This window comes from Tachyglossus aculeatus, chromosome 3 (assembly GCF_015852505.1).
Source record: "Tachyglossus aculeatus isolate mTacAcu1 chromosome 3, mTacAcu1.pri, whole genome shotgun sequence".
NCBI lineage: Eukaryota > Metazoa > Chordata > Mammalia > Monotremata > Tachyglossidae > Tachyglossus > Tachyglossus aculeatus.
This window is the reverse complement of record NC_052068.1, coordinates 46,715,550-46,742,843: the sequence shown is the minus strand read 5'-3', so window position 1 is coordinate 46,742,843 and position 27,294 is coordinate 46,715,550. Positions and strand designations below refer to the sequence as shown.

The 27,294-nt window shown below is 41.7% G+C and overlaps 1 protein-coding gene across 1 annotated transcript in view; it reads right to left on the bottom strand.

Annotated features, from left to right (window-relative positions):
- CTNNA3 (catenin alpha 3) overlaps positions 1 to 27,294 on the bottom strand; it is a 1,398,597-nt gene that overhangs the window by 670,381 nt on the left and 700,922 nt on the right. The window contains exon 8 of the mRNA XM_038743931.1: positions 2,036 to 2,116. Coding sequence (XP_038599859.1) covers positions 2,036 to 2,116 — 81 coding nt within the window. The remainder of the gene's footprint in view (positions 1 to 2,035; positions 2,117 to 27,294) is intronic.

Sequence of the window (27,294 nt, the reverse complement as noted above, 5' to 3'; positions counted from 1 at the left end):
TGTTTAACAAAAGAGTAGGCAACCACCTGCCTGAATGGTTTAGTCCCTTTCCTGCTGAAGACATGGATCTGATCAGCCTTCTCTCTGGTCTCCCATCCTCGTGTCTCTCCCCACTTCAATCCATACTTCATGCCGCTGCCTGGATTGTCTTTGTCCAGAAATGCTCTGGGCATGTTACTGCCCTCCTCAAAAATCTCCAGTGGCTACCAATCAATCTGCACATCAGGCAAAAACTCCTCACCCTGGGCTTCAAGGCTGTCCATCACCTCGCCCCCTCCTACCTCACCTCCCTTCTCTCCTTCTACAGCCCAGCCCGCACCCTCCGCTCCTCTGCTGCTAATCTCCTCACCGTGCCTCATTCTCGCCTGTCCCGCCATCGACCCCCGGCCCACGTCATCCCCCGGACCTGGAATGCCCTCCCTCTGCCCATCCACGAAGCTAGCTCTCTTCCTCCCTTCAAGGCCCTGCTGAGAGCTCACCTCCTCCGGGAGGCCTTCCCAGACTGAGCCCGTTCCTTCCTCTCCCCCTCATCTCCCTCTCCATCCCCCCATTTACCTCCTTCCCTTCCCCACAGCACCTGTATTTATGTATATATGTTTGTACATATTTATTACTCTATTTATTTATTTACTTATTTATTTTACTTGTACATATCTATTCTATTTATTTTATTTTGTTAGTATGTTTGGTTTTGTTCTCTGTCTCCCCCTTTTAGACTGCGAGCCCACTGTTGGGTAGGGACTGTCTCTATATGTTGCCAACTTGTGCTTCCCAAGCACTTACTACAGTGCTCTGCACACAGTAAGCACTCAATAAATATGATTGATTGATTGATTGATTGGAGAAGATAATGTCTTGAGTTCGCTTCCAGTTCCATCATCATCATCATCATCATCAATCGTATTTATTGAGTGCTTACTATGTGCAGAGCACTGTACTAAGCGCTTGGGAAGTACAAATTGGCAACATACAGAGACAGTCCCTACCCAACAGTGGGCTCACAGTCTAAAAGGGGGGAGACAGAGAACAAAACCAAACATACTAACAAAATAAAATAAATAGAATAGATATGTACAAGTAAAATAAATAAATAGAGTAATAAATATGTACAAACATATATACATATATACAGGTGCTGTGGGGAAGGGAAGGAGGTAAGATGGGGGGGATGGAGAGAGGGACGAGGAGGAGAGGAAAGAAGGGGCTCAGTCTGGGAAGGCCTCCTGGAGGAGGTGAGCTCTCAGCAGGGCCTTGAAGGGAGGAAGAGAGCTAGCTTGGCGGATGGGCAGAGGGAGGGCATTCCAGGCCCGGGGGATGACGCGGGCTGGGGGTCGATGGCGGGACAGGCGAGAACGAGGTACGGTGAGGAGATTAGCGGCGGAGGAGTGGAGGGTGTGGGCTGGGCTGTAGAAGGAAAGAAGGGAGGTGAGGTAGGAGGGGGCGAGGTGATGGACAGCCTTGAAGCCCAGGGTGAGGAGTTTCTGCCTGATATTCCAAAGTATTATGATTTTGATGTAGGGGGCTCAGCTTTATATTCAGCAGAGGAAAGCGTTTATTGGATGTGTGATAATGAGTTATTTATAAAGGGAGATCTTTCAAACGAGGACAGGGAACGATCTTGTTCAAATGGAGGATAGTATATTCAGGACTGCCTGGAGGCAGAGGAAAGAATCAAATGACTTCTAGCCAGATGATTCTCTCATATATGAGAGTGGAAAATTTCCCAAATAAAAGGAGAATGGCATCCCCAAGGGAATTGTAAAGGGATGGCAGCTGGGTTGAGAGGCATGTAGCTGTTTGGCTTTAGAAACACCTGAATGGCAATTAGATCTTTTGAGGGAAGTCACCTCCTTAAACATTACAGTGGCATTGTTTGTTCAATTTTTATGATATATTATGACATCTACTTGATGTTTAAAGAATTGGGACTGAGAAAGTTTATCTTGTGTTGAAAAAAAGAGATACAATATTAGGAGTAGAAAATAAAAATTTAAGGTCAAAAGAGACATATTCAATCTGTCAAAACTTTTCTTACCTGTCGACGAAGGTCTCTCGTCTTCTTACACATGTTATCAATTGCAGCATTCAGAGCATTACTCTTTTCTTTCTTTCCAGTCTGAAAGAAACCCCAGAAAAATGACATAAGCAGTAGGATCAAATTATCCCTTATCACTTAGCAATTTCCCTCTCCAAATCTAGTGAAAATAATATTTTAAAACTTCAAGAATAACATTTCAAAGCAGCTGTGATATTACATATGATGTATGAGTACATCACTTAAGACTAAGTAGAAGAGTGATTAGTGACCATATTTTTCATACTCTTGGAGGTGCTGCAATATTGCTGATACAGTGTTAGAAGAAATTCAATATGGCATTCAATAGACTTAGCTGCACAGCACTCTGCTCTTCATTCCTAACAAGTCAGCTTGTTACCCTCTAAGCATGCAATTAACTTAAAAGCATTAGATGTCCAATTTGCGGAGTACTGTGGGAGTTGCTGCAGCAATTTTAATGGTCTATTGTGAAACATACCAGAGCCATATTGGATTTTCGCTAAAAACAACAAAATATGTTGTGCAACATTGTGCCATTTCCACAACTTGCCTGCAATTTTAGCTGACAATGGTCCAGGAACAAATTGTCTTGAATAAGAACATAAAGATGATTCTGTTAACCTTAGACAACAAATCAATTGCCCTCTCGTTGTTGTTGATTTTCTAGGTTTGTCATTTCCAATCACAATCTCCAAGCTCTTAAATAACAGGGCAAGTCACCTTGTTATTGTTTTCTCAGATATCATTTTTTCTCTAGGAGAAACCTAGTTCTAACATTTTTCAGTGATATCTAGTATAAAAGCAATTGAAAAGATCATCATGGGCTTCTCTTTCAGGAAAATTGTTGCTCTTTAAATTAATATGCCAAAAAAGCAAGATGGAACGATAAACTGGTGAGTTGCAGATCTGAACCAATGCAGAAACTTTACATCTCCTGTGGCAGAAATTCCCATTCTTGGCATGTGATCGGGGAGAGATTAGAAGTCAAAAGACAGGAGATTCCTAGGAGAAGAGGCCTCTCCCCAGTGCTAAACTCTGCCCTTTGGTCGCAGCTTCTTTCCAGAAAGATGATTCCATAAACTTGAAGTTAGAGGTGGAAAGTGGAGCAGACCCTGAAATTTAAAAGTACCAGTGACTGGCCGTTATTGAAGTAAATGGACAGGATAACACCTCTGGTAACTAGGAATTTTCTAGGTCCTAGGTGATGATATCTATTTGCACTGTAATCACCCATGCAATCTTGGCCTAAAGATCCTATATTTTTCACAGAAAAGAAGGTTATTTCTATGCGCTGTCCCACTGATTTACCACATGGTCTTGAATTCCTCGACTGCCTCTGGAACAGCAGAATGACCATGAGAAATAATGTTTGTGCAAGGCAGAGACTGACAAAGAGAGGAGGGAGGGAGGAGGCAAAAAAGATGGGGTGGTTATCTTTAATAAGGCAACAGGATATTGTAATTTATGCTGACAATTAGATTGTGAGTTATAATACCATGGATTTTTCCTTCAGTTTTCAAAAATATTGCTTCAGGAAAATAAGCATTGCTATTGTATAATATATAGGACAAATAAATTATATTCCATTTGCATTACCTTAAAGAGATTTGCTCTCTTCAACATCTTTTAAACACTATAAATGTGCAGGATTGACAAAGGCATTAACTGGAGTCATTTTGAAATTTGACAATTTTATCTTGCACCCCCTTAATTCTTAAATCTGTTTTTCGATTTTCCTTGCTTGTTCCATTTCCTAAACCTTCTTTCCAACCAGTTTAGACACCTCAGAGCCTATCAAACTTATCCACGGCTGCCCAGACCCCCTAAACTCCCATGGTTATCCTGGAGCAGGAAGAGTTTGGGGGAAGCTTCTGTTGGCAGAATTTTTGTAAATTTAATGGCAAATCTTATGATATGACATTATCAGACCTCTGCTGTATGCACTTTTCTTCCTCCTTCTCCTCCAGAAAAATAAGAGTGGGTGTTTATAAAATTCCAACAATGAATCCCCTTACTGGGGTTACATTTCAAGGGGAATCTCACAATTACATTGTTCTTCGCAGGAGACTTTTAAAATGTATCATTTTTTATTTTTTAACACAGCCTAGAAATCCTTAAAAGGCACATCTACTCCAAGAGGCTCCCCTAAGCTCGCCTTACCTCTTCTCCCATTCCCTCTGTGTCTCCCTGACATGCTCCCTTTATTCATTTTCCCCTCCCAGCCCCAAGGCACTTATGTAGGTATCAGTGATTTATTTATTTATACTAATGTCTGTCTCCTACCCTAGACTGTAGCTAGTTGTGGGCAGGGAATGTGTCTGATTATGGTTATACTGTACTCTCCCAAGTGCTAAGTACAGTGCTCTGCACACTGTAAACACTCAATAAATACGATTGACTGACTGACTGACTAAAGATGTTGCTCATAAAACCGCATCTGGTTTGGCTCAAGACAATCACATAGCCTCCAAAACACAATACACATTCCACATAAATATCCAAGTGCAGAGTTTCAGAGAGACTGTTAACTTCCACCAGGCTCTCACTGAACCATGTCCTTTGACATGTCCACCCAGGGACAGTACATTTTGGATACTCATAAACAAAGATCTTTTTCAGATCTGCTGATTTCAAAGCACAGCCATATATCAGTTGTAGATGCCAGGCAGACTGATAAAGAAGTGCAAAGCTCTTGATGAAGTACAGCTGAGTTTCATGAGATTGCTTTGATAATAATCATCAGAACAACAAACCATAAATTCTGGAATAAGAATTAAGAATGCCCTGCTAGTACCAAATACTGTGTGTCTAAATTGGAAATGAAACTATCGACTTAGTGCAATATTTTTCGCAGTGCAGGCTGGAGTATCACTAACACTGCATATACACATGATCTTTTTCATTGTCTGATACTTGTAGGTGGCAGTATTACCAATTTCTCCTCTCAGTTCAGTTTAAAAAGACAGCAAAATGAAATAACTATTTTCATAGCGCAGCATGAAGCTAAATGAAGAAAAAAGTTGCTTTGAAAATAGGTCCAACATTAATCAAAAAGACTAGCTTTAAAATGGTTCAAAACTAGTTCCTGATTTAGTTTTATATTGTTTAGAATGAATGAATTTCACTATACCAGTATAAAAATTACATACAAGTTAAAAATGATATATTTTTATCAAATGTAGCAAAGTGAATGACTGCATACATATGACAACTTTCAGTTATCAATAATTATCGAAACTACATTAGATGCCTTTTACCGTAAACCTCCATTGTCTATTTATTTCAAAGAGAAACTGAGCATTTAGTCCAAGAAAGCAGTTCTCCTATCAGTTCTCCCATAATATATGTTTTCGCTCCATGTTTTGGATAGTCAGCTGTTGGGGAATCAGGATATGTTCTTCTGACATAGTGCACGTTGCGGCAGACCAAGATGCGATGAGGCAGTGTTGGAAGAAACAGTAATTGTGGTGTTTGTTATATGCTTGCTGTGTGTCAAGAGAGAAGATAATCAGGTCCCACATGGGGCTCACAGCCTAAGTTAGAGGTTGAACGGGCATTGAATCCCCATTTTGTAGATGAGGGAACTGAGGCACAGAGAAGTTAAGTGACTTGTCCAAGGTCACACAGCAGACAAGGGGCAAAACAGGGATTAGAATCCAGGACCTCTGACGCCCAGGCCTGAGCTCTACCACTTAGGCTTCACTGCTATTCTTAGGAAGATTGCCCCTTGGTACATCACCTAACATTGTTTTGTCCCCTTAGTATCACCATCTTCTAAAAATCTCAGCTACAAGAAATCACTGCATTTCTGATTACTGGATGCCAGCCCGACCTGTCTTCTGATTCTGTTTCCCTGTGGCCAATTGTTCAGTCACACTGCTGAGCTTTTACTTTAAGCATGGTGAAGTGAGCCCTGATAGTCAATAAATAAGTTGTGGTGAGTTTCCGTTGCAAGCGGAATGAATGTCATGATGTGCCTTCATTCTTTTTGACATTCCAGGAGGATGGAGTCTTTATTCAGACAAATGAGAGGCTATCTTTGTTCAAGTATTACAGTAGTAGACATACGAGAAACCCACAATTGTTCACAGAAACAGCTGACATCGTTTTCATCAATACTCTTGTTTCATCATGTTCAATCTATCTAAGAAGCAGGATCAATAATTCAGCTAAAGAACAGCTTTAAAAATAAGAGTTACTGAGAGTGGCTTTGAGTAAATGAAATGCCTCTCTAACCAAAACCCCACATAGCTGTAATTTCTGATATGTGGCACTGTCCAGTTCATGCATTTACTTCCTTAATAGCTGACGTACAGGCATATAAAATCCATTTGATGTGTCTACTGCCAAAGTAAAAAAGTCAATTGCTATTTTCAGTTCCTTAAATATTCAAACCTGTTCTGATATTAGCTATGACAACAACAGATAGCTCATTTATATACATAAGAAATGCCATAGGACTTCAAGGTTGTCAACCCAATCATCACCTTCAAGAAAAAAGAGACCTAATTTTACACCACTACTAGCAAAGATTCCAGCAAGAATCCTGGTGTACAGGTTGACTGAAGAATACAGCTAGCCTATGTTAACCAAACTATAAGAAAACTTCAGAGCAAAATGCTGCACATTTGACATGGTCACTGCACAATCAAATATTTTGGTATTTTTGAATTTTTAGCTATAACCTTACTGTTCTCTGAATCTATCCTTTTCCATTTAGATGACATACTATTTGTGATAAATTACTTAATCACTTTTTAAGTAAACACCCAAAAGCTTACCATGGAACTTTGTATAATCAGTCAATAACTCAATGGCATTTATTGAGCACTTACTGTGTGCAGAGCACTGTACTAAATGCTTGGGAGAGTACAGTACAACTGAGTTAGTAGACATGTTCCCTGCCCACAACAAGTTCATAGTCTAGAGGGGGAGACAGGGATTAATGCATTAATATAAATAAATTATGAGCACGTATCTAAGAGCTGCGAGGCTGAGGGTAAGGCAAATACCAAGTACCCAAAAAGTATAGATTCAAGTGCATAGATAACACTTAAGTTGCTTAAGAAATGACAATATAGGTGCTTAATAAACACAGGTGCCTAATTAACACACATTTCTGCTGTGCCCTGGACTAAATGCTTGGCAAATATAATAAAGCACAAACATATTTTCTGCCCATAAAGAATCTACACTATAACGGAGGTGGGAGGGAGTTAACACTTTAATAATTTATTTACTCCCTCTACGTCACCTGTGCACTTAAATACATAGCCCCTAACCACTTTGATACTAACCCTACTTCAACAGAATTTAAGTACAAATGTTTATACCCTGCTGCCTCCTCTATCAGAAATGTATTTTGATGATGTCTGCACAGCTAGATAGTAAGCTCCTTGAGTGGATGGCTCTTGTCTACTCACTCTACTGGACTCCCAGGCATGTCATATAGTGCATTGCACAGAGTAAATGCTCAATAAATACTATTGATTGATTGAAAAGAATAAAAAATGGGGAAAAAAGAAATTGAGAAATCTAGTGTGGCTTTGGAGTGATAACAGGACACCAGACTTCATTTCATAATGAAGTTCTACAAAGATATGTGGTTTCCAACCTTCCTTTTGACTGTGGGCCCTATACCAGTCTAGAAGGTGCATCAATCGATTAATTAATCAAAGGCATTTATTTACTGAACATTTATTGTGTGCTGAGTACTAAGTGCTTAGGAGATTACAATTGACTAAGTAAGGCCCAACTTGTGCCTTCAAAAACTTAAAATATGGTGGGGGAGACAGCCAGGGAAATAAATTACAGGTAGAAGGAAGGAATGGAGTTGAAAGCTATGTAAGTAAATGCAAGTGCTTAGGTTATGCAGAAGTACTGAAGAGACAGAAGAGGGGCAATAAGGTGGAGAGATGATAGAATGATTAGGGAAGGCATTCTGGAAGGGCTGTGATTTCAGAAGGGCTTTGAAAATTGGGAGAGAAGTGGGCTGCTATTGTGAAGAGTAAGGGATGTATAATAATAATAATAATAATAATAATAATAATAATAATAATAATAATAATAATGGTATTTCTTAAGCATTTAACTATGTGCCAGGCTCTGTACTAAGTGCTGGGGTTGATACAAGTAAGTCAGGTTGGACTCAGTGAGGCTCACAGCCTCAATCCTCATTTTACAGATGGGGTAACTGAGGCCCAGAGAAGTGAAGTGACTTGCTTAAGGTCATACAGCAGACAAATGGCCAAGCCGGGATTAGAACCCATGACCTTCTGACTCCAAAACCCCTGCTCCATCCACTACGCCATACTGCTTCTGTTTCTAGGAAGAAGGATGGGTGTGAGCATGAGGTTGGTATTGTGAGGGTGGAGCACAGTGAGGAGGCTAATTTGAGAAAAAAGAAGCTTTGCAACTGGGGCATAGTAGGAAAGGAGCAAGAATAACTAGAGGGTAGATAAGTGATTGAGTACCATGAAGGCAATGGTCAGGTGTTTCTGCTCAATGCAGAGAAGGATGGACAACTATTGGAAGTTTGTAAGAATCAGGAAGATGTGCACAGAATAATGTTTTAGAAAATGACCTGGACAACAGAATAAAGTATGAACTGGAGAGATGAGAAAGGGTTGTCTGACGCAGCAGATAAGTAAGGATATCACCTCATGCATAAGTCCTACCTCTGGCCTGGAACACCCACCCGCTTCATATCCTACAAACAATTACTCTCCCCACTTTCAAAGCCTTATTGAAAGCACATCTCCTCCAAGAGGCCTTCCCTGACTAAGCCCTTATTTCCTCTTCTCCCATTCCCTTCCTTCTCATCTTTGCACTTTCAATTGAACCCTTTTATTCACCTCTCCCTCAGCCCCACAGCATTTATGCACATATCTGTAATTTATTAATATTAATATCTGTCTCCCCATCTAGACTATAAGGTCTTTGTGGACAGGGAACATGTATACCAACTATGTTATATTGTACCATCCCAAGTACTTATAGTACAGTGCACTGCACACAGTAGTGCTCAAGTGATTGATTGATTGATATGACAAATGCCTGGACCATTCATTCAGTTGTATTTATTGAGTGCTTACTGTGTGCAGAGCACTGTACTAAGCACTTGGGAAGTACAAGTTGGCAACATATAGAGACTAGTCCCTACCCAACAGTGGGCTCACAGCCTAGAAGGGGGAGACAGACAACAAAACAAAACATGTGCACAGGTGTTGTCATCAGAATAAATAGAAATAAAGCTAGAGGCACATCATTAACAAAATAAATAGAATAGTAAATATGTACAAGTAAAATAAATAGAGTAATAAATCTGTACAAACACATATACAGGTTCTGTGGGGAGGGGAAGGAGGTAGGGCGGGGGTGTGGGGAGGAGGAGAGGAAAAAGGGGGCTCAGTCTGGGAAGGACCAGTATAGTGGCAGTTCAGATGGAGAGGAAGGGGCAGCTTCTGGAGATGTTATAGAGGAAGAACCAAGTTGGGGGGAGGCGGGGGGGAGTGTGTGTGTGTGTGTGTGTGTGTGTGTGTGTGTGTGTGTGTGTGTGTGTGTGCGTGTGAGAGAGAGAGAGAGCTAGAGCAAGACAGACTAAATGTGGAGCTGAAAGGGAGTGAGGAATCAAGGATAATGCCAAAATTATAGGCTTGAGAGATAATAATAATAATGATGGCATTTGTTAAGCGCTTACTATGTGCAAAGCACTGTTCTAAGTGCTGGGGGGATACAAGGTGATCAGGTTGTCCCACGTGGGGCTCACAATCTTAATCCCCATTTGACAGATGAGGTAACTGAGGCACAGAGAAGTTAAGTGACTTGCCCAAAGTCACACAGCCGATTAGTGGCGGGGCCGGGATTAGAACCCACGACTTCTGACTCCCAAGCCCATGCTCTTTCCACCTCACTTTCATTCATTCATTCAATCGTATTTATTGAGCGCTTAAGGTATGCAGATCACTGTACTAAGCGCTTGGGAAGTACAAGTTGGCAACATATAGAGACGGTCCCTACCCAACAACGGGCTCACAGTCTAGAAGGGGGAGACAGAAGACAAAACAAAACATGTGGACACGTGTCAAGTCATCAGAACAAATAGAAATAAAGCTAGATGCACATCATTAATCAAAATAAATAGAATAGTAAATATGTACAAGTAAAATAAATAGAGTAATACATCTGTACAAACATATATACAGGGGCTGTGGGGAAGGGAAGGAGGTAGGGAGAGGGGGATGGGGAGGGAGAAGCCTCACTTCTAAGGCTCCTCTGGCCAAGGGGTTTCACAACCTCTCTTCTTGAAACTCTTATCTCTCCAGCTTCTTTTGAAGCCGATGTCTTCTGACTGGTCAGTCCTTCAGAGAGCTAGAAAACTGCAATTCAGCATCCTTTCCCTGGTGTCTTTCATATGCTAAAAGACTAATTAATGATCTCTCTTCTCCTCTAGGTTTATGCCACTCCCTGGGGGTATCTCACAGCCTTAGCTGGGGTGAAAAAAAGGGGGGGAGCACACATCAACTCCTCCAGGTCACTCGGGCCCAGTTAAGGGTGCACTGCAGCGGAGAAGAGTGCACTTCCCTACACACCTAACTTACTACCAGGAGTAATGCTGACTGTGGGGGAAATTGGACTCATTACCCCAGTACAGAATTGATGCCTCAGCTTCAGAAAATGAATTCTCCTCTCTAAAGTTATTATTAAAAAAAAAAAACTTCAGTCCAAAGCTCACAATATACAAGAGGACGGCATATTAGACTAGGAGGCCTTCCCAGACTGAGCCCCTTCTTTCCTCTCCCCCTCGTCCCCCTCTCCATCCCCCCGTCTTACCTCCTTCCCTTCCCCACAGCACCTGTATATATGTATATACGGTTGCACATATTTATTACTCTATTTATTTATTTATTTATTTATTTATTTTACTTGTACATTTCTATCCTACTTATTTTATTTTGTTGGTATGTTTGGTTCTGTTCTCTGTCTCCCCCTTTTAGACTGTGAGCCCACTGTTGGGTAGGGACTGTCTCTATGTGATGCCAATTTGTACTTCCCAAGCGCTTAGTACAGTGCTCTGCACATAGTAAGCGCTCAATAAATACGATTGATTGATTGATTGATTGATATTAGAATAATGATATTTCTGAAAAGCCAGAAAGACAATCCTTTCTATTTTCACACTGTGCTGGTCTCCTAATCAGTAGAAGGTCTCCTTCTCCTTGCCAGGATTATACCGAGCTTGGTTCTCAAATTATAAATGAGTCATAAGAAGAAGGCTAACTTGGCATTTTGAGTCAATAAAGATGAGATCCCACTCACCCTCTGCCGAGGTTTTTGTTTCAGTACAGACAATCCTTTCTAATAGGCAGCTCTTTACTCAATCTGGGTGGGCAGATAAACTGAGATGTGCAATGGGGATGCGAGTCAGTCCTGGTTAGCTGGAAATTGGAAAGCAACAAGACATAGTGGTAAGAGCACAGGTCTGAGAGTCGGAGGACCAGGTTCTAACTGTGGCTCTGCCATTTGCCTGCTGTGTGACCCTGGGCAGGACACTTCACTTCTCTATTCCCCAGTTTCTTCATCTGTAAAATGGGGATTAAATACCTTTTTTCCCCTCAAACTTAGAATGTGAACACTTGTTGGGGCAGGGAATTTGTCTGCCCTGAATACTCTGTATCTGTGCTTTGCACATAGTAAGTGCTTTACAAATGCCATCATTATTATTATTACTCCAGTGCTCAGTAAAGTACTTGGAACACAGTAAGCACTAACAGATACCAAAGTTATTATTATTTTTATCACTATTATTGTTTTTTATTATTATCATCCTTATTATTATTTTATTATTCTTATCATCACCATTATTATTGTTGGATTTTTTTTGGAAGTAGTAGTAGTTGTAGTGAATACAGCAAGATGAATGCCGCAAGAACAGGGCTTCAAAAATCTCCAGTGGCTACCAATCAACCTGTGCATCAGTCAGAAACTCCTCACCCTCAGCTTCAAGGCTGTCCATCACCTCACCCCCTCCTACCTCACCTCCCTTCTCTTCTTCTACAGCCCAGCCCGCATCCTCTGCTCCTCTGCCGCTAACCTCCTCACCGTGCCTCGTTCTCGCCTGTCCCGCCATCAACCCCCAGCCCACATCATCCCCCTGGCCTAGAATGCCCTCCCTCCGCACATCCGCCAAGCTAGCTCTCTTCCTTCCTTCAAGGCCCTACTGAGAGCTCACCTCCTCCAGGAGGCCTTCCCAGACTGAGCCCCCTCCTTCCTTTCCCCCTCCTCCCCCCTCCATCCCCCTGCCTTACCTCCTTCCCTTCCCCACAGCACCTGTATATATGTATACACGTTTGTACGTATTTATTACTCCATTTATTTTACTTGTACATATTCTATTTATTTTATTTTGTTAATATGTTTTGTTTTGTTCTCTGTCTCCCCCTTCAAGACTGTGAGCCCACTGTTGGGTAGGGACCGTCTCTATATGTTGCCAACCTGTACTTCCCAAGCGCTTAGTTCAGTGCTCTGCACACAGTAAGCGCTCAATAAATATGATTGAATGAATGAATGAATGAATGTTCCCAGATTGGAGAAATCTCTTCCGCAGAGAGCCCTACTACCCAAATGCCACCTTATTCCATAATGCAATATGATCCTGCCTTTGAGCAATTCCTCCAAATTGCTAGCAATCCTTGGGCGCAAGACCCACAGGCCAATAGATCTTGTAGAAATCTTTTAAAAACTGAAAAAAGGGCCCACAATATTGACCCATTCTTTTTTAGCATTACTAATGTGATCTGAGGCACCACCATGCCAACATTGTGAAGAGTGGATATTTTTCTTTCTGGACAGTATGATTTCTTTCAGGATGAAATATTAGAGGAACCTAATTATAAAGGGACTCTAGGCTTGTCTGTGCTATAAATTCTTTGGGTTATCATCATCAACTTGGGCAGGTGTCTGGCATCCTCAGAGACTGGGATCTTGGTTCTGATGAGGGGATAGAGGTCACTGATTTATTTCTGGAAAAAATGCAGTCCAAATTTGAAAATATGGTTACATAGTTTTCAGAATGGCTTGCTCTCTGAGGGACAGGAAATCATAGCCAGTGAGCTCTGCCTGGATGCCTCAAGTGATTTTTGTTCTCTGTTGCAACTGGGCTATATTTATTGTCCTCAAACTAAAACCAGAGTGTCTGGGAAAATGGTGGGGCATATTTCTTGAGCCTAGTGCAAGAGGGCAAGCAGGCCTTCTAAATATGCCAACCCAAAATTTACACAGCAACTAAAATATACTGACAAGTTATTAGATGCCCGTATTACAATAAAACGAGGGATCAATAGCAGGGAAATCCTATATTTCTAACCTGCCAACAGTCTTCCAAGGATACAGTTCACTGACAAAGTGGACTGAGCAATAAACTAGGAACACATTTAAATACAGAAGTCATTGTGCGTGAATAAATGTAGGAAAAATGCTAAGTGCCTTCAAGCAGTTTATTCTACACACATCCCTTATCAAGTCATTTATTTTTTGTTAATAATATATCCAAGGATCAATCAGGAGACTTGAACTACAGTAGCAAACTTGGACTTGTTTTAAAGCAAATGACTTGTAGTGACATGTTCCTTTGGTAAATGGGGACCCAGCAGCTCCCAGCTGGGGATAGCCCCAGAGTGAAAGGAAAAATCTTAACAAGTTGCTAACTGTTAATGGGAGAATGTTAGCAAGTCATTTTAATGGGTCTTCCAGAGTGACTATGAGAGTACTAACAATCCTTATCTACTAAAGGGGTCAACCTTAATAAGGTATTTTCTCCTTGGTGCATTTCCAGGTTCAGGTCCCTATTCTACTTCTATGGTATAGTCTCAGCATCACAAGTTCAGAAGTGGGGTGGGGGCAGACCATCCTTCCAGCGTCATGGTGCAATCCAGGCTGTCAATGCATGGGATGTGAGGATAAGAGGGTGCTGGGGTCCCCTCTCCTTGGCACTAACTGAAGCTCCTCATGCATGGAGAAGGCGGGGGTCAATCCCCAGGTGCAATTCCAACCCCCCCACCACCACCACGGTGCACGGAGTGGGGTGACAAGGGTCCCTTCATCATCATCAGTGATATTTATTGAGCACTAACTATGTGCGGAGCACTGAATTAAGCTCTTGGGAAAGTAGAATACAATTGAGTTCCTAGATACATTCCCTTCCCACAGTGACCTTGCAGTCAATGTGGGGAGACAGGCATGAATATAAATTTATAATATATAATTTATAGATATATAAATAATTGTCGTGGGTTTGAGGATGGGGTGAATATCAAATGGCCAAAGAACACAGATACAGAAGAGCAACAGAACCGGAGTCCATTTTTTACTCTGGTAGTGGTGAGTCGGAAGGTTCTAATCCTAACTCCGCCATTTGTCTCCTGTGTGACCTTGGACAAGTCACTTCACTTTCATTCATTCATTCAATCGTATTTATTGAGCGCTTACTGTGTGCAGAGCACTGTACTAAGTGCTTGGGAAGTACAAGTTGGCAACATATAGAGATGGTCCCTACCCAACAGCGGGCTCACAGTCTAGAAGGGGGAGACAGAGAACAAAACCAAACATATTAACAAAATAAAATAAATAGAATAGATATGTACAAGTAAAATGAATAGAGTAATAAATATGTCCAAACATATATACATATATACAGTTGCTGTGGGGAAGGGAAGGAGCTAAGGCGGGGGGGATGGGGAGGGGGAGGAGGGGGAGAGGAAGGAGGGGCTCAGTCAGGGAAGGCCTCCTGGAGGAGGTGAGCTCTCAGTAGGGCCTTGAAGGGAGGAAGAGAGCTAGCTTGGCGGATGTTGGGAGGGAGGGCATTCCGGGCCATGGGGATGATGTGGGCCAGGGGTCAACGGCGGGACAGGCGAGAATGAGGCACAGTTGAGGAGGTTAGCAGCAGAGGAGCGGAGGGTGCGGGCTGGGCTGGAGAAGGAGAGAAGGGAGGTGAGGTAGGAGGGGGCGAGGTGATGGACAGTCTTGAAGCCCAGGGTGAGGAGTTTTTGCCTGATGTGTAGGTTGATTGGTAGTCACTGGAGATTTTTGAGGAGGGGAGTAACATGCCCAGAGTGTTTCTGCACAAAGACAATCCAGGCAGCAGCATGAAGTATGGATTGAAGTGGGGCAAGACAGGAGGATGGGAGATCAGAGAGGAGGCTGATGCAGTAGCCTCCTCTGGGCCTCTCTGCACTTCTCTGGGCCTCAGTTACCTCATCTAGAAAATGGGGATTAAGACTGTGAGCCCCATGTGGGCCAACCTGACTACTTTGTACAGTGCCTGGCACATAGTAAGCACATAACAAGTACCATTATTATTATTATTACTATTAATATTAATGATAATAATTGTGTTATTTGTAAAGCACTCATTACATTCATTCATTCATACATTCATTCAATTTTATTTATTGAGTGCTTACTGTGTGCAGAGCACTGTACTAAGTGCTTGAAAAGTACGATTCAGCAACATATAGAGACAGTCCCTCCCCAACAATGGGCTCCCTGTCTAGTAGTATTTTATTTACTAAAATAAATAGAGTAATAAATATATAAAAATGTGCACAAGTGCTGTGGAGAGGGGAAAGGGGTAGAGCAGAGGGAGGGAGTGGGGACGGTGGGGAGGGGAGGAGGAGCAGAGGAAAAGACTCAGTCAGGGAAGACCTCCTGGAGGAGGTGAGCTCTCAGTCAAGCACTGTACTAAATGCTGGAGTAGATACAAGATAGTCAGGTTGGGCATAGTCCCTGTCCCACATGGGGTTTACAGTCTAAGAAGAAGGGAGACATGGGTGGAAAACATGTGTACCAACTCTATTGCATTGTACTATTCCAAGCGGGTAGAGTGCTTTGCACACTATAAGTGCTTAATAAATACCATTCATAATGATGTTGTTAATGAAGAGCAAGTATGAGGAAACTGAGGCACAAAGAAGTTAAGTGGCTTGTCCAAGGTCACAAAGCAGGCAGGTGGCAGAGCTAGGAATAGAACCCAGGCCCTCTGATTTTCAGGTCAGTACTCTTTCTGCTAGGCTACACTGCTCCACAATAATAGAAGTAGTAATAATAAAAATAATTGTTTTATTTGTTAAGCCCTTGCTATGTGCCAAGCATTGTACTAAGCACTGGAATATAAACATTATAATATCGGTCACAGTCCCTGTCCCAAGTGGGGCTCGGTATATTTATGCCTTGAAGCTTTGTGGCTCCAATGTTTCTCTCTCCTTGCCATTTCTCTCTGTAGACTGCCCAGTGGACTGGCTTAATTAAAGCCTTCAAACTATTTCTTAAAGCCCAAGAGACAGTGATATGAGGAGTTCTTGCATCCCATCAAGAGTGTGGATGGCAGAGACACACTACTGGTTTCTCTTTTGACACAGCTACAGCAGGTCGTGCTTTCCTAATTATGCCACCAATTGCAGATATTTCTCTCACACTCCTACATAGTTATCATCCTACTGAGTTGTCCAAGATTCTGTTCTGCCTCTAATTACTTAACCCCAAAACAGCATGTTGCATTGCAGGGACATCTTTCATCTATAATAAAATGTCACTAATTTAGAACAGAGTGAGGATTTCGGTCTGAGTTAATGAAACTTCAACATTGAGGTATTTTTAAAATGAATTTTACTACACACCATGGGTATATGTGCCTGCTAAACTTACCCTTATCTTCCTGTTACCTATATTTTTTTCCTTCTGACTGTCTTTTAATTGGTGTAGATAACTAGATAAGCACTTAGTACAGTGCTCTGCACATAGTAAGTGCTCAATAAATACGATTGATGATAGTCAAGAGTTTAGTATCCACTCCTCCTGGCTGCCTTTGCATATAACCATCCTGCTTATTGTCAACTGAGGCTTTGTGGACCACAGTGTAGTTCAAATGTTTCATTCATCATACTGAAGTCTGTTTCTGCTTGACAGCAGGAGAAAGGGGAGAGGGAGGAAACAGGGAATAAGTATTGATCCGACAATTGTTGGATGAGTGGGGTACCAATCAATCGATCAATCATATTGAGTACTTACTGTCTGCAGAGCACTGTATTAAGCACTTGGGAGAGTACAATATAACAATATAACAGGCACATTCCCTGCTCTTAATGAGTTTACAATCTAGAGGACCTAATGAAGATTTACAATATAATGAGAAAGATAAGCTCACTTTTTTTCCCCCATTTTTTACCCTGGTAGTGGTGAGACATGCACATATCTTTAGATGCTGAGGCACTTTCAACATCCCCTCAGGAGCTGCATTGATAACAATAGCCCTCCAGCCCCTCTGTATCTCCATCTCAGCAGCAGCGTTTGCAGCAAATCATCTTATGCACAGTAATGCTATCTTGCCATTTGTTCTCCTCTGCAAATGATGATAATAATTATGGTATTTGTTAAGAGCTTACTATGTGCCAGAAACTGTACTAAGTGCTGGGGTGGATACAAGCAAATTGGGTTGGACACAATCCCTTGTCTCACGTGGGGCTCACAGTCTTGATCCCCATTTTACAGATGAGGTAACTGAGTCCCAGAGAAATGAAATGACTTTCTCACGGTCATGCTGCAGACAAGTGGAGGAGCTGGGATCAGAAACCATGACCTTCTGATTCCCAGGCCTGTGCCCTACCCATTACGGCATACTGCTTCTCGGAAGGTCAAGTTGCTAGGAGCAGACACCTCCTGATCAATACCCAATTTCCCCCGGAGAGTATGTGACATCTCCGATGTGTCCATGTGAAATGCCACATGGCATTCTTGTCCTGTGAGCCAGCATGGGAAAAGGCACAGGGAAAGCAATGCACTTTCTCCCACCACTTGAGCTCATGAAGATGCCTAATGCCCCTACACGGAGTCATGGCAAATGTTCTCCTGCTACAGAAGGGGCAAAGCCATGTTTATTATTGTAAAACATTCATGAAGCACTTCGAATATGCAAGAGCCCTTATAGTACCTCCTTTGTAGTAGGAAGAGTAGGAGGAGAATAATAATAGTAGTCTATACTGAGTAACCACTATATAGTAGGAAAAGCAGGAGGAGGAGAGTAGTAGTAGTAGTACTAGTAATGATTTATATTAAGCACCCACTGTGTACAATGCATGAGAAATAGCATGGCCAAGTGGAAGGAGTAAGGGCCTGGGAGTAGAGGACCTGGGTCCTAAACCTGGCTCTGCAACTTTGCTGTGTCACCGTGGGCAAGTCACTTAACTTTTCTGGGCCTCAGTTCACTCCTCTAGAAAATGGGGATTCAATACCTCTTTCCTCTCCTACTTAAACTGTGAGCCCCATGTGGGACCTGATTATCTTGTATCTCCCCAGCGCTTAGTACAGTGCTTGGCAAATAGGCAGCATGTAACAAATATTATTATTCGTATGTTAAGCATTTACAAAAGCACAACAGAAGATGAGATATGCCCTCTGCCCACAAGGCACTTCCCCCAGCTCCCTTAAATGTAGACAAGTTTTTGAAAGAAGGAAACAGAGATGCAGTCAAGCCAACTTTGATTCCAGTATTCCAAAGCTGAAGTGATAAATAGAGGATTTAAAGTCACTGCCCAATTCCACCTCTTTCCCATTCAGCCTGAGGCAGTTATTTCCACAACCACTCCCACCTCCTTATTTTCCCGAATCGTATTAGGTATTAACGCTACACACCGATGAGGATAATACCACCTTAATCTCCACTGTTTCTGTCTGGGAATCTTACCTCCACTGTTTTATTTATTCAAAAACTGAAGCCTGTTGAGATTCAACAGAAAGTAATTATTTCAAGAAAGTTTTCTAGCTGTAACATAGTATTTATAGAGACATTTCTTCTCTTTACTGACACATCTTTGAAGGTTTTCAGGAAACCGTGGGTTGGTTGACACTTCCATTCCAGTTCACTGCACTTTGTAAAGATTTTAGGAACTGCTTGGCTTAATTGGGTTTTCATAAATTACTCTCCCATTAATTGAATTTTGGAATAGAAATTGCATATTGCAAGCTCTCAAATGCCACTAAAGATATTGAAACTGGTCAAATATTCTAATTCCATAACTGCATATATTCTCTTCTATTTTAGAATTTCCACACATTGACTCAATTAACGCCTCTTAATAAATCCCAAGCCACTGCATCTTCTCAAACTCAATATTTGGTTGTATTTCTGAAATTGTTATCCACCTTGCTTGGCCCAATAATCAAATAGAGTGAAAAACTGTTTCAAAGATCTTGTCAACCCATACCTATTTTATACCCTCTTGAGGTTATATTTGTAAGGTACATTGCATTTTCTCTTCTTCACACAACTTCTAGAAATGCTCATGTCTAGTCTTTGCTTCCTCTACTCGATGCCACATGCCTCATCATTATGATGATAATGATAATAATAATAATTACAAGTTATATTTGTTAAGCACTTATTATGCACCACACACTGTACTAAGCATTGGAGTAGATAGAAGCTAATCAGTTCAAACACAGTCCCTGTCCCACATGGGGCTCTTAGTCTAAGGAGGAGGGAGAGCAGTTACTAAATCCTTATTTTAAAAATGAGGAAACAGAGGCACTGAGAAATGGAGTGATTTCCCCAAGGTCTCACAACAGGCGAGTGTCAGAACTGGAATTAGAACTCAGAGTCCTTGACTTCCAAAGCCACAGTCTTTCTACTAGGCCACTCTGTTTCTTGAAAAAGAACTCTCAATACTGTCCCCTGGAAATTACAGTTTCACATTCAGATAATTTTAAAAAGGATTTCTAGAAATCAACTGGCTCAACTTGGAGGCCTGTTACAACAAAATCACTTCCAATTAGAGATGTGTGTTTATGATGACGATGATAATGCAGCATGGCTTAGTGGAAAGAGCATGGGTTTGGGAGACAGAGGTCTTGGGTCCTAATCCCAGCTCTGCCACTTATCAGCTGTGTGACTTTGGGAAACTCACTTAACTTCTCTGAGCCCCAGTTACCTCATTTGTAAAATGGGGATTAAGACTGTGAGCCCCACGTGGGGCAACCTGATTACCTTGTATCTACCCCAGTGCTTAAAAGAGTGCTTGGCACATAGTAAGCGCTTAACAAATACTATCATTATTATTATGATGGTGTTAGTACAATCACTTATCATATCGTGACTGGATTCCTGCATCAGCATCCTTTATCATCTCCCAACCTCCTGTCTCTCCCCACTTCAGTCTACACTTCATTCCACTGACTGGATTATCTTTCTACAGAAACGCTCTGGGCATTCATTCATTCAGTCGTATTATTGATCTCTTATTGTGTGCAAAGCACTGTACAGTCACTCCCCTCCTCAAAAGTCTCCTCTGGTTGCCTATCAACCTTCATATAAAGCAAAGCCTCCTCACTACTGGCTTCAAAACTCTCCATCACCTTGCCCCCCTCCTACCTCACCTCTCTTCTCTCCTTCTCCAGCCCAGCCCACACACTCTGCTCCTCCTCATTGGGCCTCATTCTTGCCTATCCCGCCATCGACCCCTGGCCCCCATCCTTCCCCTGGCCTGCAATGCCCTCCCTCCTCACAGCCTCCAAACTAGCTTTCTTCCTCCCTTCAAAGACCTACTGAGAGCTCACCTCCTCCAGGAGGCCTTCCCAAACTAAGCCCCCCTTTTCCTCTGCTCCTCCTCCCCTCCCCATTGCCCCAACTCCCTCCCTCTGCCCTTCCCCCCATAGCACTTGTATATATCTGTACATATTTATTATTCTATTTATTTTATTAATGATCTCCATATATCTACAATTCCATATATTTATATTCATGCTTTTGATGCCTGTCTACTTGTTTTGTTCTGTTTTATTGTCTGTGTCCCCCCTTCTAGACTGTGAGCCCATTGTTGGGTAGGGATTGTCTCTATTTTTAGCCGAATTCTACTTTCCAAGTGCTTAGTACAGTGCTCTGCACAGTAAGTGCTCAGTAAATACAATTGAATTAATGAATGAATGAAGTACTCTTCTAAGCACTGGAGAGACACAAGGTTATCAGGTTGTCCCACGTGGGGCTCGCAGTCTTAATCCCCATTTTTCAGACGAGGGAACTGAGGCACAGAGAAGTTAAGTGACTTGCCCAAAGTACACAGCTGACAAGTGGTGGAGCCAGGATTAGAACCCATGACCTCTGACTCCCAAGCCTGTGCTCTTTCCTCTGAGCCACGGTGCTTCTCATACACAGTGATGCGTATGCATCACTTCCTTTTGTAGTTGACGAAGAAACCACTGATGGGTGAAGTTCATCTATGAGTGCATGTGTGGCTGAAAAGCCAATGCTGGACTCACAGTCCCAGACACACTGTGCACATAGAAAACCTGTCCCATGCTCTATTGTCATGGCTAATGTCTGCAGCTCTTGGCAATGTTTTCTCTTTTGCCTCATTGTCTCTAGGTCATTATGACCCTTTTTTTTTTGAAGAGAGTCATTCCCTTCTTAATATCAGTGTGTCATGCCAGTCTGTCCTCAGCAACTGAATCATTTTTCAGGTGGGATGCAGCGTTGTCTGACTTTATTTGACCACATCCTTAAAATGTTCCTTCTGTCCTCCTTGCTTTCGGTTTCCAAATTTCAGCTCTCCAGTCAGTAACTGAGTATTCTGCTGTCACCCTTTCTCTTCACTTGTGCCACCCAGCAGCGCAGTGGAAAGGTGACCCATAACTCCAATGCTAAAATACTGACTATGCTCCAGAACTTCATTGTTCATGATTTTTTCTTGCCATTTAATATTGAATCTGACCCATAAATGATGCTGGTGGAAGTGTTCAAGGAGTTAGATGTAGCACCTGTGTATGGCCAGGTGTAACAGCTTTAATGAGGATGGACAACACTACAGCTCTGTAGATTCATTCATTCATTCAATTATATTTATTGAACACTTAATGTGTGCAGCGCACTGTACTAAGCACTTGGGAGAGTACAATACAACAATAAATAGACACATTCCCGGCCCACCACAAGCTTACCGTATAGACAGTCGGAGACAGACATTAATATAAATAAATGAATCACAGATATGTACATAAGTGCTGAGGGCTGGGAGGGATAATAATAATAATAATAAGAAGAAGAAGAAGAAGAAGAAGAAGAAAAATGGCATTTATTAAGCACTTACTATGTGCAAAGCACTGGTTTATGAACAAAGGGAGCAAGCCGGGGGATGCAGCAGGGAGTGGGAAAGAGGAAAGGAAGACTTAGTCAAGAGGAGCTAAGCCTTCAGTAAGGGTTTGAAGGTGGGGTAGAGTAATTGTCTGTTGGTTATGAGGAGGGAGGGCATTCCAGGCCAGAGGCAGGATGTGGGCAAGGGGTCAGGGGTGAGATAGATGATATCAAGGCATAGTGAGAAGGTTAGCATTAGAGGAGTGATGTGTGCAGACTGAAGGCACATCTCTTCCAAGAGGCATTCCCAGACTAAGCTCCACTTTTCCTCATTTTTCACTCATTTTCATTTTTCCCTTCTGCATCCCCCTGACTTGCTCCCATTTCTCTTCCCCTCTCCCAGCCTCACAGCACTTTTGTACATATCTGTAACTTTATTTATTTGTATTGATGCCTACCTTCTCCCTCCACCCACCACCAGACTGTATGCTTGTTGCAGCAGAAAATGCTACTGTTTATTGTTGTACTGTACTTTCCCAAAGTGCTTAGTACAGTGGTCTACACCCAGTAAGTGCTCAATAAATATGACAATGAATGAATGGGTTGTAGGAGAGTAGAGAAGTGAGGTAGGAGGGGGCAAAATGATTGAGTGCTTTAAAGTCAATAGTGAGGAGTTTTAGTTTGATTTAGATGTGTATGGGTGACCACTGGAGATTTTTAAAGAGTGGGGTAACATGTCATCAACGTTTTTGTAGAAAAATGATCTGGGCAGTGGAGTGAAGTGGGGAGAGACAGGAGGCAGGAAGGTCAGCAAGGAAGCAGATGCAGTAATCCAAGGGGGATAGGATGAGTGATTGTATTAACTTGGTAGCAGTTTGGATGGAGAGGAAAGGGCAGATTTTAGCAATGTTTTGAAGTTGGGACTGACAGGATTTAGTGTTGGATTGAATATGTGGGCTGAATGAGGGAGTGGAGTCAAGGATAATACCAGGGTTATGGGTTTGTGAGACCAGAAGTATGGTGGTGCCATCTATAGTGATGGGAATGTCAGGAGGAGTCTCCCAAAGAATGCTCTGGCCTCACTGATTCTCTTTTCTATTTCCTTTTTTTATCATTTTATCAATGGTCAGTGGGCTGCTTAGGTAACAGAAATCTGTCACAGCTTTTAGCTCTATGTTGCCAATATGGAATTTTGGTTGTGTGTATGGCTTTCCTGGTGCCGACTGACTCACCGCTTCAGTTTTTTTTTTTTAATTTTCTATCAGCTCATAGTTCTTGGCTGATTTGCTGAAGTTTATAGTCATTCACGTGTCTTCTTGAGAGTGCCTTTAAGGGGGCAGCCATATGCAAACGTCTTCCAAATAATGTGCATCTGACTTGATCTTAGTGCTCTCTGGAGAAAGAGGACCATTTCTTCTCACTCACTTCCCACTGCAGGAGTGTTCGGTATATGGAACAATGGAAAGTATGCAGCAGTTTGGACTTAACACATCTCTGCATGAACAGCAAGGAGCCTGAGGACTATTCTTACCTTCTCTCCCCCATTCCAACAATAGCACACTGCCATTTTTAATTGTTGTAGTAGCTGAATTGCTTTGATATCTTTATTATTTCCCTGCACAACTGTTCTCCTTCCCCCAGACTGTGAGGCCTCATGTTTTCTCCCATTGTATAAAGTTGAAAACTATCACTCCGCTCAGAAAAAAAGAATGACTACTGGATAGAAATTTCAGGGAATCAAAACATAAGATAGCTTTTCAGTAAATTCAGGTTGATATTCAAGTACCCAGACTGTTCCCACAAAAGACATAAAGGCAGCCTTGCTATGACTCTGCCGGCATCTTTCAATTTGTCACTTTGGAATGATCAACAATCAATCAATCATTGGGATTCATTGAGATCTTATTTTGTGCAGATCACGGTACTAAACACTTGGGAGAATACAGTGCGGTCAGATCAGACATGGGCCTTGTTCCACATGTGACTCACAGCCTAAAAGGGGCACTAGCAGAGACAAAGCTATGGAGTTTTCACCAGAAGAAGATGAAGGGAAAGTATAAATTTCCAATGTAGGACTAGAGTAATCCCCATAATATCAGACATTCTGAGTAAGTTTATCTCCTTTCATATATCAATTCAATTTTCTAATTCGATTGGAAAATATGTTACTCCATCTTTTTACCATTTACCATGAGGTTTTGGACATTTTTATGGCAATGAAATGGGAAATTAGTTGGAAAAAACTCATTCTAAAACAGCAGGATGAGATTTACTATCATGAACTATCACATAAATGGCAGCAAGGCTATATGAATACTGTTGGGGATCAGGGGTTGGGGAAGAAAGATGGAAGTTAAAATAAGATCAAAATATTTCAGCTGGCAGTCTTCCCCTTGCACACCATCTGAGAGTTTTATCACCACATTGATAAAAGTTGTGGGTTTTATGTGGAATTATAAACAACTAAGAGTGACCAGATCTGAGCTACTGTAACACATTCCCCTAGGTAGACAGAGACACTATTCCAGACTGATTTTCAAACCCAAGTGTAGAAAGGCTAAGAATTCCCTCAGGGTAAACTCTCTACTGATTCTTTGCTTGTAAGGGTCTATTTGACTTTGACATATGCTGTGCTACAATCATTCAACAGAAGGATCCATCATACTGTAGTGATGTAAAAACTAAAGAGCACAGAGACCCATTTAAAAATAAAAGTTACTGAAGTAGTTGATAAATAAATACTAAATGCCACATGCATGTCAACAATAAAGTACTCATTCATTTGAAGAACAAAAATTAATCAGATCAATCTCCTCATCCAGCGGAGAGGAGGGAATTCCTCAAGAATAGGAATTTAAATAAGCAGAAAATAATTTAAGCTGAAAAAGAAGCACTCCAGGTGAGCAGGGACTTTGAGGTTATATGTGAGTTACATTGCAATTAAGACAGCTTTTCTCCCCTAAATAATAATAACAAAGGCAGATCAATTGAAATGGATGGGGAGCAACTTCTACTGAACATTCGTCAACTCTATGGTTTTAAATACACCTTCTTTCCCTTTTAGAAAAGCACCTGATTTCTGCATAATCGTAGTGTTTTGGAATCAAAGTTGGTTATTTTAGAGTATGTCTGCAGCTCCTTACAACTGCACCTTCTGTTTCAACATCCTGTGAAAACTGTTGGTGGCTGTAATTTAGCAGCGGTCCCACCGAAGGGCAGCAAACAGACTGTTCAGAGACCGTGATCGTTGTTTATTAGGCTCTTAGGGAGAAGTAAAATAAATTTTCCCGGCACAAATGGTCAGCTATCCTGTATATTCAACTTGTTTAGTTCTCCTACAAAAATCATATGATTCCTACTTTTATGACTTCATCTGAAATGACTTTCTCTATAAGATTCTAACCTGACACTCCTAATATTATATTCAGTGTCAGTTTGCATTCTGGGATTTACCTTATTGAACCTTGCAAGTATGCCAATAAAAGCATTTTAATATCTTATTTAGAGCTAATGGGCGTTGTTGCTCAATTCACAAAATGATAGGAAATCTGCTTTTCTAAGTCAAGATTGTCAGTCATCTAAACTTTCCTAACAGTGGTGAAGTTGAAATCCAAAATGCCACTTAACACTTCAATTGTGCTATGAATCTGTGAAGTTAAGATTCTAACATTATTAACTAGGAAAACAAGGCCCAGACTATTGGATAAACTTTAAAAGAAGCAGAGAAATGTTTCAGCTTAATTTACCAGTCAATGGCTCAGGACATAGGTAATTGTGGAGAATAAACTGTACCTTTCCTTAAGGCTTCTCTATTTCCAATTATTGCATTCTCCTAAACAAAACATGCTCTCTATCTTTTTCTTTGCCAACCCACATCTTCACCAGCTTCAAAGTGCAACTAAAAACCTTCCCTGGCAATAAAGTCTTCCCAGAGTAAACCATTCTGACCCTCTTATGCCAATCGCTTCAAGTATTTTAGCAGCTAAAACTGTAAATCACACAAATGCATTTTTGTTATTTCTACTTTAAAATATGTGTTCTGGGATTGGCTAAGATGTTTATGCATTTGCAATTTTCAGAGACTGTGATAATTCAATTTATGCTGCGAAGGTTTTCTTTGTAAATTCCTCCAGCTAACTTTCTGATCACGCTTGAAAACACCATATCCTCCCCAATGACTAAACTCACAATGTTGGCATTCTCCTTGGCTCTTTTCTTTCTTTCCACTTCCAGATTCTGTCAGTTCTACCTTCACAGCATACTAAGAATCTGCCCTTTCCTCTCCAAACAACCTGCCATCACACAGGTGCAAGCACATGCCATATTCTGTTTCTACTACTGTATCACTCTTCTTGCTAACCTCCATACCTCCAACCTCTACCCTCTATCAATGAGTCATGTTTATCGAGTGCTTACTGTGTGTACTTTTCTGCACACAGTAAGCACTGTACTAAGTGACTGCAAAAGTAAATAACATTCCCTGCCCTCAGCAAGCTTACCGTCTACCCTCTCCAATCCATATTTCACGCTGCTGCCCAAATCATCCCTCGAAAACATCATTCTGTACACATCATGCCCACTCCTCAAATCTCTGGTTGCTCTTTCCTCTCTATCAAATGGAAACTCATGATCATCAGCTTCAAGGCAGGCAATTACCTCTCCTCTTTCCGTATGCTTTTTCCCCTTCCACTATATGCCAGCTTGCACATTCACTCCTCACAAGCTGTTACCTAGAGTTTCTCATTCTCTTTTCTTTTGCCTTTGACCTCTTGCTCATGCTGCCCTGGCCTGGAACTCCCTCCCTTTTCATATCTAGCGGACCGTTGCTCTCTACATCTTCAAAACTCTTCTGGGATTGCATCTCTCCAGGAGGCCTTTACTAATTAATTCATCATCTACCCACCTTATTTCACCTTTACTGCCTCTTCTGCACTTTTGTATCACATAAGCATTTGGGTACTCACACCTCTGCACCCTCTGAAGCAGATATGCAGATATCTTCATATTCTATTACTTCCTCCTACCAAAAATTTATTTTAGTAACTGTCTTCCCCACTGGGTTGTAAGCTCCTTGTGGGCTGGAAACATGTACTCCCCCATGTGTTTAGGACAGAGTCCTGAACTG